This window comes from Camelus ferus, chromosome 10 (assembly GCF_009834535.1).
Source record: "Camelus ferus isolate YT-003-E chromosome 10, BCGSAC_Cfer_1.0, whole genome shotgun sequence".
NCBI lineage: Eukaryota > Metazoa > Chordata > Mammalia > Artiodactyla > Camelidae > Camelus > Camelus ferus.
The window spans coordinates 9,367,837-9,380,086 of NC_045705.1; the positions used below are offsets into that span (position 1 = coordinate 9,367,837).

Here is a 12,250-nt window from a genome sequence, read left to right on the forward strand (position 1 = left end):
AGTCTGGAAAAACGCATTCTTTATCAGTAGCTACAGTTCTGATGTGAGATCTCTCTACATGGTTCCCTGCTTGGTGAAAAGTGTTTATGTGCAAGTTCCTTTGTCACCTCACCCAAATCCTCCTCCAGGCAGGAAGTCTAGACAGAAGAGTCTGATTGCACCCTCTCCTCCCACAGATGTACACCTGCTCCTCCCTCCCCACCAGGTTCCCCATCTCAGAAATAGCACCATCCCCAACCCAGAGGCCCGAGAGTCACCTGACACCCCCCCCCCGCCCGTAACTCATCCTTCACTGAGTCCTGTCTGTTCTTTCTCCTCTGTTGCCATCACCCAAGTCCAAGCCATCGTCTCCAACTGGAGGTCATGACCCAGGTGACTGGGTTCTGAAATTCATTTAGGGAGTCTTTGCCAGCATTTAAACACTAAAAAGAAAAAAGAAGTGGAATGGAGAGCATGATGGTGGAGCGCACATAGTAAGGTTGAGTTTTATTTGGTGAAAGTTGCATTTGTGTGTAATGAACAGAGAAAGGTTAACGTTGTGAAGGGCTCTGCAAACATTGACTGACCTCCCCCCACAGCAGCTGATGTCCCAGCATCGTCATCATCATCCCTGCCGCCCAGGGGAGCTGAGGCTCAGGGAAGTTGAGAAACTGGCCCGGGTCACAGAGAATGTCAGGCTGGTAGCTTGCCTCTCAGGACAGCATGTGTTTGCGTGTGTGTGTGCACGTGTGCACGCTCGCATGTGGACATGTACTGGGTTGCAAAGTAAAGTCTTCCTCATTCTGCAAGTTGCGCTAAAAATAAAAGTTGGAAGGTTTCTGTTTGACTGTACGTACCATCACTCTTACCCGCTCCAGGGCTCTGAGCTGCAGCCACAATACTTAGGATGTGGATTGGCTGCTGCTGGTCCTCTGTAGAAGGGCCCCCCCGCTTTTAGGAGGGTGTGTGATCTGTGTGCTCACAAGGCCTGTGCAGCCTAGCCCTGCTGGCATCTTCCCATCTCTCAGTTTCCGAGACCCCCTGGGGCCTCTGCCTGTGCTCCCAGACCTCTCAGACTCAGGCCCTCTGTGACCTGTCCCCGCAGTACCCTGGAAAGCAAGTTCCCACCACTTCCTACACCCACCAAGAAATAGTTCCTTGTCCACTGGATGTCTGTCTGGGGGCGGGGCACAGAGCCTGGCTTGCAGCCCCCGCCCCGAGGACCGTGTCTGGTGTGTCAATCAAGGAATGCTTGCTTGGGTGTTGCATTAGCTGTGGGTGGTGAGGACAGGCGGGATCTCCTGTTGGGCTTAGATGAAGAGCTGTGGGCGCACATCTGTAGGGTGGGCCCTCTGATCCCTGAGGGGGTGGGCGGTGTGGCCTGGTGAGAGACTCCTGGGCCCCACAGCGAGAGATGGAGGCCCTGGCTACACCACTTCTTTGCGGTTCAGCCATGGGACAGAGAGTGGGGGTGATGACAGCGTATCCACCCACATCCTGAGGCTGATCATGACAGTCGGGGAGAGAAACTGTGCACAGAAGTTACATGGCGCAGCGGTCTTGGCTGCTCAGGAAGGTGGTGGTTTGGTGTTTTCTCCCTTCTTACTTGGGCCTCCTTGTGCTTGGCGTGCCCTTTGTGATTGAAGAGGCCCACGAGGTCAGGGGCAGTTCTCTCATCTGGTGAGTGAGTGCAGCCCTGGGCCAAAGCCATTCAAATTCCTCCTTGCAATTCGCATATTGGTGATTTTTCAAACATTGGTATTTGACCTTGGGAGCTTTCTGGCCTAAAGTAGTGCGGTGACAACTCCATACTCCACGTTGGCCCTGAAATCCTAACTGCAGTGATAGTAATTCCAGCTTTTGTTTACTGAGCATCTGCCTCCTGCCAGCTGCATGCGCTGGGTCCCTCTCCTCCCGCCAGCTCTGTGCAGGCGGTGGTGGACTCCCTTCTCGCAGGAGAGGAAACTGAGGCCCAGTGAGTCTGAGAAACCTGCCACGTTCTTCCAGTTGAGTTCTTTATAGGGCACTTCTTATTTTAGTTACAACTATCCTATAGATTTTTTGGTTTTGTTTTGACTTAGAGAATAATGACTGTAAGCTCTTTGGAAACAAGTTTTAATAGTTGTCTTTTGTCTGTTCTCTGTGTTCTGTGCTCTTGACTGGTGTAATCCGTCTTTTCCTGGGTGAGATTCTTGCCCAGGAGGTCTGGTTGTCTGTGTGGTGGACTCCCCTGGGGTCGTCTTCACTCTGCAGGTGCTTCCTGCTCCCTCCGCTCCCCTCCCCGAGGTGATGAGTGGATGGAGTACAGGCTCTGGAAACAGGAGTGGATTTCCTCTCCTCCCTACTTTTTATTTCTAAAGGCTTCTGTTTGCCTTCTCTGTGCTGCATTCATTTTCCCTCTTTACTGCTGCAGTTTATTGCTCTTTGCTTTATTTTTTATTTTTTAAGACTTGTCTGAAATGTGTCTTGATTTTGGTATCTTTAGATCTTTAAAGCCCTGTGCTCTGTTACTGGTGACTTCCCTCCTTTTGCAGAATTCTTTTTGGTTGCGAGTCTATTTTGCAAGACCCTGCTTCTTTCCCTTCCATCATTAAATTTTAATACTTTTCTGTTCCTGCTCTTTTGTAGAAATTTGTATTTCATTTTTTAGATTGTAATAATGGACCCTCAGTGTCCTAAAGTTTAACCTCCCATCAGATTGACTTGTTTTTAGAATCACATGTTCATGGAGCAGAGCGCAACTTCATAGTGTCCTTGGTCTTTCTGAACAAATCTGTCTGCATCATTTTGGTGCTCAACACCCCTGCATCGACTCTTGTAAGATCAGTTCTGAACACACATCACAGTGTGGGGGACCACTGCTGGCCCCCTCCTGCCGCCTCGTCACCTTCTCCCCTGCCACGACTCCCCTCTGTTCATGACCAGTTGTTCTCAAACTTTTCATTTCAAGACCCCTTTAAGACTTCTTAAAGACTCGTGAGGTCCCCAAAGAACTGTCGATTATGTGGATTATATCCAGCAATTGTTACAGTATTAGAAATACAAATAGAAAAGATTTGAAACTATTAGTTAAATTAGTTTAAATAGCATTAATAAACCCATTACATAACACAAATAACCAAAAGAAACCTATTTCCAAAGCAAAAACATTTAATAAGAAGGGTGACATGGTTTTACTTTTTTCCAGATATCGTTTATGTCTGCCTTAATGGAGGACAGCTGGATTCTCATAAATGCTTCTGCTTTCATTCTGTTGCAATATGCTGTGTTGGTTGAACTATGTGTAGAAGATTCAGCCTTACGCGGACATGTAGTTAGAAAAGGGAGGAGTGTTTTAATAATCTTTTCAGTTAATTGTGGATAGTCTTTGAAACTACATTAGAATTTGACAAGAGGTGGTTTCTCAAGGGTTTGTTGCAGCATGGAACCTGAGACCATGTATCAGTGAACCTTTCATATTGTTATGTTAAAATCTATTGGTCTGTCTTGCACTTTGAAAGGATCTTTTATGCCTTCTGTAACGTCATGCATGAGCCATTTGGAAAATATCACATTTGTTAATGTCACTACTGCTCTCATCTGAAAAGCCTTTAAGTATCAGGATGCCCTAAAGCTCACAGTGGCCAATGCAAGCTTTTCCAAATTTTAAGTTTTGCTTGAAAGCTCAAATTTTTCTTTAGCAGCAAATACTGTCAGTTTTCCTTGAAATAACAAGCTCACTTTATTCATTCTAAAAATACTCAAGTCTCAGTAACTATACAGTTTTTCTGTCATTCTTTCAAGTTCAAATGGTGTTGGGTGGAAGAGAGTGGCCAATCCAGCTTGCAGGTCAGTCGCACGAGTGGTGTTTCCTCCCGACGGCCACCACACTTCTCTCGTAGCAGACCTGCTTGATGAGCGCTTCCCGGTTTGTCATGCACGGTATCAAAAAGATGTGTATTCAAGGTTAACCTTTATTAAAATTAATAATTTTTACTGCTTTGTTAGGACATTCTTAGGTGAAATTGATTTTTTTTTAAACTGTGGAAATGTGGTGGTGGAGGCCACGGTGGTGGCTGGCACAGTCAGCTGCCGCTGCCTTGGTTCTTGCAGGGGCACCGTCAGTGCAGACATCACACACTGACGGTGGTTTGGACCTCACAGCACCTTTCTAGAGAGTCTCGGACCATACTTTGAAAACCACTGGATTAGACCAAACTGTCTTCATTCTCCTGCTCACACACACTGGACTCTCGTGCTTCCCATCTGCTCGGAACACTTTTCTTCACCACGTCTCCCTTCTTGTGTGTGAGTGTGCAAACATACACGTGTATACATGCGTGTGTGTTTGTGTGTGTCTGTCACCTAAGTTAACAGTGGTTCGTGGGTCTCCTCCGATAGACCGTAGACTGGGAGCCAGCTTTCCTGTTTATCTTGGTGGCAGTAGCACCAAGGGCCATGCCTATTAAGTGGTAACTTGTTTCATGTTGGCTGTCTTTAAGGGCTTCATAAATGTTTTGTGAACAAATGAAGAATTTGGGTTGGTATTTTTCCAGGGTTTCCTTAGAACATTGGCTCTCTGATATCAGTAAGTGTTAAGCATGAAAGGTCATCCACGGCTAAGTAGATCTGGGATTGTTCAGATAGGTATTTAATTGAAGGCTTTCCTGTGTTCTTTGTTGTGTAATGTGCATTGTGAATTTTTGAGGGGGATGGGAGGCTGCAGAATGTAGTATTTATCCAGTTGAATAACACGTGAACCTTCTTTGTTTGGCATGTCTCATAGGATTAGGATCCTTGGAATTTTCTTCAGGAAATAACTGCGTAGCCTGGCTTTTCCATTTTTACAGATTAGAAAATTCATTACCTATGTTTATTCATGCATTAATTTATACCTCAGATATTTAGTGAATACCTTTTAAGGTTAGACCCTGGTAGATTTAGGCATACAATGACAAGCAAAAAATCCCCAGACTTTGAGAAAATATTAATACACTATTTGTGAGGATTAGATGGTTAAGTGGGAGATTCAAGTATCATCAGCTCGATCATCAACCCTGAATTACAAGTGTCATGTCAGTGCTGTGTTGGAAGGTTCCGTCACCCCTCTGTATCCATGGGGGATTGGGTCCAGGACTCCCATACACCTGCAGATGCTCAAGTTCCTTATATAAAACAGTGTAGTAGTTGCATATAACCTATGCACATCCTCCCGTATGCTTTAAATAATCTCTGCATTACTTATAGTACTTAATACAATGTAAATGCTGTGTAAGGTGTTATAAATTCCATGTAAATACTATGTAAATAGTTGCTAGTGTGTGGCAAATTTCAGTTTTGTTTTTTGGAACTTTCTGGAAATTTTTTTCTTTTTTCTTTTTCTTTGTATGTATGTATATATATTTTATTCAAGTGTAGTCAGTTTACAATGTGTCAGTTTCTGGTGTATAGCATAATGCTTCAATCATATCTGAACATACATATATTCGTTTTCATATTCTTCACCGTAAGTTACTACAAGATATTGAATATAGTTCCCTGTGCTGTACAGTAAGAACTTATTGTTTATCTGTTGTATATATAGTAGTTAGTATCTGCAAATCTCGAACTCCCAGTTTATCCTCTCCCACCCCTTCCCCCCTGGTAACCGTATTTGTTTTCTGTGTCTGTGAGTTTTTTTCAAGTATTTCCCACCCGTGGTTGGTTGAATTCGCAGGTACTTAACCTGCAGATACGGAGGGCTGACTGTACACAGCGCTGAACCATTTGCTTTTTGTTTTTTCCATTTCTCAAAGCTCTGCAGAGTCTGTTTAGATAGTCCTCTCAACACTTTGTCACTGCTAGCATCCCTGTGATCCAGAAGACTGAGGGGGAAGCTCAGCAAGGATGCGGGCCGTTGGCTGAGCCGTATCCGCTGAGAGTGCAGCGTTTTGGAGATGAGATCTTTTAAAACATGAGCCAGCCTCCTCTCAGTGCCTGGCACATAGTAGGTGCTTGTGTGTGTTGATTGGCTGAACAAAGAGTGAATGAATGTGCTTAAAGACTAAAGAATAAACCCCACACCATAGTCCCATCACCCCAGTGCCCAAACTTGCTGCGCCGTACAGGGTGGGCTGAATGAAATGTATACATGCTTTCCATGCTCTGCGCCTCTGACCCGGCCTGTGCGGGAGGGAACCGGCTGCTTGTTCTTCACTGCCGCACAAAACAAAACACAAAGCACACCCTCCTTTCTGTTTTGATCCATTACCGCCCATATGTTGGGGGAAAATGTTAACACGCTCTTCCTATGAAAATGTTTAATCAAAGGATGTGATGTTGATACAGTAAAATGGGCCTGTGTTCTTCTGACTGCCTGGACAGAAGAAGGCAGGCAGGTTTTGTGACAGAATGGGCTTGAAGTCAGGACTTCGGTAAGAAGATTAAGCCAGCGTTCAATGTGATATTTCATTCTGTGAAGTCAAACATTTCCATGTTTACTAACCAGTGCTTTTGGCTCTTGGCACGTGGCCTGCACCACTTTGGGCTGGATGAGCTCTGGGAATGTGTGAAAAAAACCCTCCTACTGCTCCATCCCCCACCACTGCGGACAGAGAGACAGACAGGACAGCATTCACCAGCTCTGATTATCCTCTTGTTTCAAAGCCTGAACCTTCTCCAGCCATCATGTTCCTGCCAGAGTCTGAAAACTAATAGGCTTAGAGGGGCCGAGGGTTGAGTGGGGTCACTTAATGGATGGAATGCATCTGGGCAGCTGAGTTTCCACGTGTAGCTCTGAGACTGAATTAAGAACATTCTCAGGGAGTTTTCTTGATCTCTAATTTTTGTGATTGAGTTAGAGTTGCCAAAGTATCATGAGTTGCTATTTAAAAAAAATTTTTTTTTCTGTTTCATTGTAAAAGAAATTCACATTAATTGTAGAAATTTGGAAAAATATCAAAAGGCATAATGCTGAAAATTACCGAAAATAATTCTAGTATTCAAAGATAATCACTACAAAACATTTTGTTGTACTTGCATACATTTTTACATGCATAATTAAGAGCATTGTGTATGAATTTTGATTTCTACTTTTCCCATTTAACATGTGAATATTTCCGCTTGCATGGAGAGCAGGACAGCATGGGAACTTGCATCAGTTTCATGTGGGTGCAGATTTCTACAAACTGAGTGGCTTGAAACCACAGCAACTTGTTCCTGGAGGCAGAAGTCTCAAGAAGCACAGCATCGGCAGGACAGAGCTCCCTCTGGAGGCTCTGGGGGGGGGGGGGTCTGGTGGCTGCTGCCATTCCTTGGCGTGTGGTCCCATGTCTCCAATATCTGCCCCTGTTTTCACATGCCTTGTGTGTGTGAGTGTGTGTGTGTGTACACGAGCATGTGTGTGTGAGAGAGAGAATGAGAGAGAAGCCTCCCTTGTGAGCATTTGTGATGGCATCTGGGGCCCACCTGGTAATCGAGGGTATCTCTTCATCTTAAGATCCTTAAACACATCCTTCAAACACCTCTGCAGAGATGCCTTTTCTATTTAAGGTAACACGTGCAGGTTCCAGGCTTAGGACCAGATGTCTTTGTGGCCGTCACTCACACTACCGTAGGATTGAACCCTTTGGAACCAGACTGGGTGGGCTCAAATCCCAGTGCCGACTCTTACTATCAAGGTGACCTTGAGCAAGTGTCCTAATTCTCAGTGCCTCTGTCTTCTGATCTGTAAAGTGGGGATAGTAACAGTCAGTACCTCAGGATGAAGAGGGCTGGTATCTGTCAGGCGCCTTAAAGTGTAGGACAGTGCCTGGTCCATGTAAGGATATTGTAGTTGTTATTTTTATTAGAAAAATCTTTGCAAAGTATCATTTTAATGGCTACATGAAACTTTATTGATGAATCCACCATAATTTGTCTAATCATTTCCATTTGTGGGCTATTAAGTTTATCTCCAATTTTTCTGCCTCGTGTATGACACTGCACGGCTACCTTTGAGCAGGAAGTTTTGTCCCCATTTCAGATTCATCCCCTAGGGCAGAGTTCTGAGAATGGAACGGCAGTCTGAGAGGGTGTGTCCAGTTTTCAGCCATTTGATATGAGTTTGCCACACTGCCTTCCAGAAAGACTGGGCCTGTTCTACCCCCTCCAGTAGTTGAATAATGAGAGTGCCCATTTTGCTGTGGCCATACCTGCATCGAGCGTTCTCATTTTCAACATTCTCGAGTATTTTGACACGGTCTGCCCTTTAAGGCTGAAATGTAATGTAGCAAAGGGACTCAACATACTGGTTCCTTTAACAAAGAGTGTTCTTGCAAGGCAAGAAAACCTCTAAGGAGAAATGAAATCCTTGCTTTGTCAAGTTTCCAAGCACCTTCTCCATCCTGTTATGAAGTCTGGAAACTTCCTGAGTGTTTTCGAGGTTACAGGGTGGGCTGTTGGGGGAGAGGATACGTTAGCAGCAGGGCAGTGCTAGGTGCACAAGGATTTTAATACAACAATTTTGTTTTCGTTCACAAACTGGACAGTGAAAACTCTGCGCATTTGATGGAATGAGGGAAGCCCACCTGAACAGAAAGCAGATCAGTTTAATCACTTTACAACTGAAGCCGTGTGAGGGACAGGAGGATGGGGGAGGGAGGGAGCAGCTCCTGCGCTACCTGCTGGGTAAGGTGGGAGACTTGCCTGTGGAAACGCTGAGGGGACAGACTGCACCTGCTCCTCACACCCCTGCCACCTGTCAGCTTCCGTTTCTTTCCTGGGGGTGCACGTTGCAGTCTGGCCTTGGCCAGCCCGGGCTCCTGGGCTGTAGAGGAAGAGCAGGAGCCCCAGCTGAGTGAAAGGCAGGGTGGTGAGTCTTCCCTCCAGTAGTGAACTGATATGAATGTACAGTGCACACGATGTACAAGCTGGTCACACGTGCTTTCAGCAGCGTCCGGACCAGCTTTATGGTAGCCCCAGAGATGTGTCCAAATAATGTGACCTTATTTGGAAAAAAGGACTTTATAAATGTAATTAAGAAAAGGATTTTGAGATGAGGTCATTGTAGATTATTGAGGTGGCCCCTAAATGCCACCTTATAACTGAGAGGAAGAGGGAGGTTTAATACACACACAGAAGGCAGTGAAGGAGAGGAGTGATGTGGCCACAAGCCAAGGAATGCCAGCAGCCACCAGCAGCTGGAAAAGGCAAGGAGCAGATTTCCCCCTAGCGTCTCCGGAGGGAGTATGGCCCCACTGACACCATGATCTCAGGCTTCTGCCCCCAGAGCTGTGAGAGAATAAATTTCTGTTGTTTGACGCCACTCAGTTTGGGGTAATTTATTATGGCATCTGCAGGAAAATTGTGTACCAGTCTGTGCTCTGCTCAACAAGACAGTTCCACTGATTGTGTGCTTGGCTGTGTAGCAATGTCAAATGCTGTAAAAAGCTTGCAAGCTGCTCTTAATTTTTGTGCTTTTCTTGTTGTGAACCAGCAGCAAAGAGGTGGTGGATGGTACTGGTTTGCAGACCCCCCTCTGAGAGGTACTGGTCCAGTCTCCCTCCTTGGTTTTGTGAAAGGAAACAGAGGCCCAGAGGGGAAGTGGTTGGGCTGAGAGTAGAGCGCAGGTGTCTGCTGCTTGGAATGGGTTGGCAGGACGTGGCGCCGGCCTCCTGGGGGCTGGGTCTGGGGTGAGCGGACAGGAGAGCTGCCCTTCAGCCTGTCCTGCAGGTCAGCGGGCGTCCCTGTCGCTCTTTCGTGCCCCGCAGAGTGAAAGCTGATGCTCCAATGAGCCCCTGGACCCCTGAGCTGCCCAGAAGGCCAGAAGCCAGGGGACACTTGTGAAGCTAATGAGCCAACAGCAGCAGGCAAAGCAGCCTGTCAAGGGTAAAGGTCATGGCTTGCTGTCGGCTTAATTTCCACCTGACTGCTTTAGTCTGGTTTGGGTCATATTTTCCCTCTGCAGCCCGATTTTAACATTCGACTTTCTCCGAGTGGTAATTATCTCTTAGGGGATATAGGATGAGACTACAGTCCTTTTGACCTTTACGCTGCTTGAATACAGCCCATCCCACTTGACCTGGCCTTCAGGCCCCCTGAAGAGCCTGGCTCCTCTCCAGCCCTGCCCCCAGCGCTCCCTTTCACACAGCCCGCTCTCTGAACCTCACCGCAGTCGTGCCCCTTCCTAGCGGGGACTAGAAGGGCTAGCTAGAGTCTTGAAGCCCTATAATGGGTGAGTTCATGATCACCTTAAGAACCAACAGGAAAATAGGTCAAGGGGATAGTGGGTAATCTTTTAAGATCTTAGGGGAAAAAAATTTCACATTTGCTAAAACAGATCAGACAGCACAGACAACTGATACCAGCCACTGGCGTGTGAACTAAGTCATCTGGTCTACCATCCAGTGCAGGTGCGCCACCAGATGGCTGAAGCCACAGGCATAAACCAGGCGAGACGAGAAGAAAGACTCTGGCTGAGCCCAGCACTAACTGCTGACCCACCAAACCAAAAGTAAATGAAATGTCTATCGTTTAAGACCAAAAAAAAAAAAAAAAAAAAAAGGCAGCCCAGTAAATCAAGACTTACCTTTGAGTTGCTACACTTCTAATTTTGGTAATGATACACGTTGTGTGATTATTCGGTCATTCCTCCCTTGCTGTAGCACTTAATGAGTCTCCCACTGTTGTATTTTCATTGAAATTCTGATTTGTTTTGTTTTATTTCGGATCATACCCGCGTTAAGAGCCCCCTTTCCCCAGTATCTGGGTCTCGGTCTTAATCTTTAATACCGCCGGGAGGTTCTGAATTATTTGTTGGGTCTGCTCTCTGGGTTTCACACATCTCTCTCTCCCTGTCCTCGCAGAGGACAGCAGTTGTGGGACCGTAGTTCAGAGGCCCAGGTCACTTTCTCTCGTCTTTTATTTTTCTTGAGGCTTTGTTTCAGAAGCCTTTATTTCTTTACCCTCTACTTGTGTTTGTCTTTCTAGACCCAACCCTGGGTATCTTATTTTTAAATAAGTGATTTTTGGTTGCAAGAAACAGAAATGCTCTCACACCAGCTTGAGTTACAGAGGGTCTGGTGCGGGAATCTTGGGAATGGGGGGAGCAGAGCTCGATCAGCTGCTGGGAGCTGGAGTGGGAAGGGCCCTCGGACTTAGAGGCTGCATGGTCCTGTGCTCTCAGGTGTGTGTCCGTGTGTCAGTTTCTCTGGATCAGGGCTCACCGTTGCCTGCCTAACTTTGCATGTCTTTATTCTCAAATGAGGAAAGAAGGGAGTAGGGGAGTGGGGCAGTATGTCTGACGGTGACCAGTGTCCATCCCTAAACCAGCCAGTTGCGGGAGGGGAGCCACGTGGCTGCCCTGTCAGCATGGACTTGGGGTGGATGTCACAACTAAGAGGTCTGTGGAAGGGCAGCCCCGCCAAACCTGTCACACCTCTTCTTCTGGTTTCTCAACAGGAATAACCCAAGTCACCTTTCCTGGAAATCAGTTTGCTGAAGCTATTGAAACAGCAGCTCTTGAAGTTGAAGAAAAGGTAAACAGAAGTGAACTTGTGTCTGCTGAAATTATCTTAAGAGGAAACCCATGTTTGGAGGCATTACCATCCCTGTCTTTCCTCCAGCACACCCAGTTCTGTGTGTAATATTCCATCCCCCTCTGCCTGGCCAAAGTCCTAGTGCTCCCTCAAGGCCTCTATCAAATGCTGCCTCCTTGAAAATGAAGGACTTTTCCCTTCTCTCCCAGCTGGCAGTGGCTTCTCCTGCTTTTGAAGCCCCCACAGCGCCATCTCCTTCTTAGTGATGTGTATCCTGGTGGGCTTACATTATCTTTCGTGCCCCTCTGACTGTTCTCCCCCAGCTGTGTCGAAGGTAGGGGCTCCTTCTCTGTGACCCCCCCACCCCATTGTAGCATTTCCACACTTGATTCGAGTTGCCTGTTCGCATGTTTTCCTCTGTCACCTCCTCGAGGACGTATCTGAGTTGTGCCGGGAACGTAGTAGATGCTTCACACACATTTACTGAAGGAACAAGGACTTGACCTGCTCTAGGCGGCCAGCCCCTGTGTGGATTCGCTGTGTACCTCCACCGCTCCCCTCGCGGAGGGCCGGGACTGTAAAGCGTTCTCGTATCAGTTCTGTTCTTTGAGCATTCATCGGACATTGCTAATCTTCTCTCGTGGTCCTTTGTGTTTTGGCTGTTGGTGAAATGAAGCTAATAGCAAAGCTTTTGTATCTGATTTTTCTTTTTCATGGGCAATTTGGGCCCATGTTAAAAGTGGTACTCCAGAAACTGGAGGGGGAGGGAGGTGACAGGCAGGTGGGGAAACCAGTGA

The 12,250-nt window shown here is 46.6% G+C and overlaps 1 protein-coding gene across 19 annotated transcripts in view; it reads left to right on the top strand.

The window, feature by feature from the left end:
* SMCO4 (single-pass membrane protein with coiled-coil domains 4) overlaps positions 1-12,250 on the top strand; it is a 56,790-nt gene that overhangs the window by 30,975 nt on the left and 13,565 nt on the right. For 15 of the 19 annotated variants that reach the window (XR_004323085.1, XM_032488346.1, XM_032488358.1 and 12 more), the window contains one exon: positions 11,377-11,453. The exons of the other annotated variants lie outside the window; for them this stretch is intronic. Coding sequence is in view for 4 of the 15 variants with exons in the window: in XM_032488346.1 (XP_032344237.1) it covers positions 11,377-11,453 (77 nt within the window). In the remaining 11 variants the exon portion in view is untranslated. The remainder of the gene's footprint in view (positions 1-11,376; positions 11,454-12,250) is intronic. 19 annotated transcript variants of the gene reach the window in all.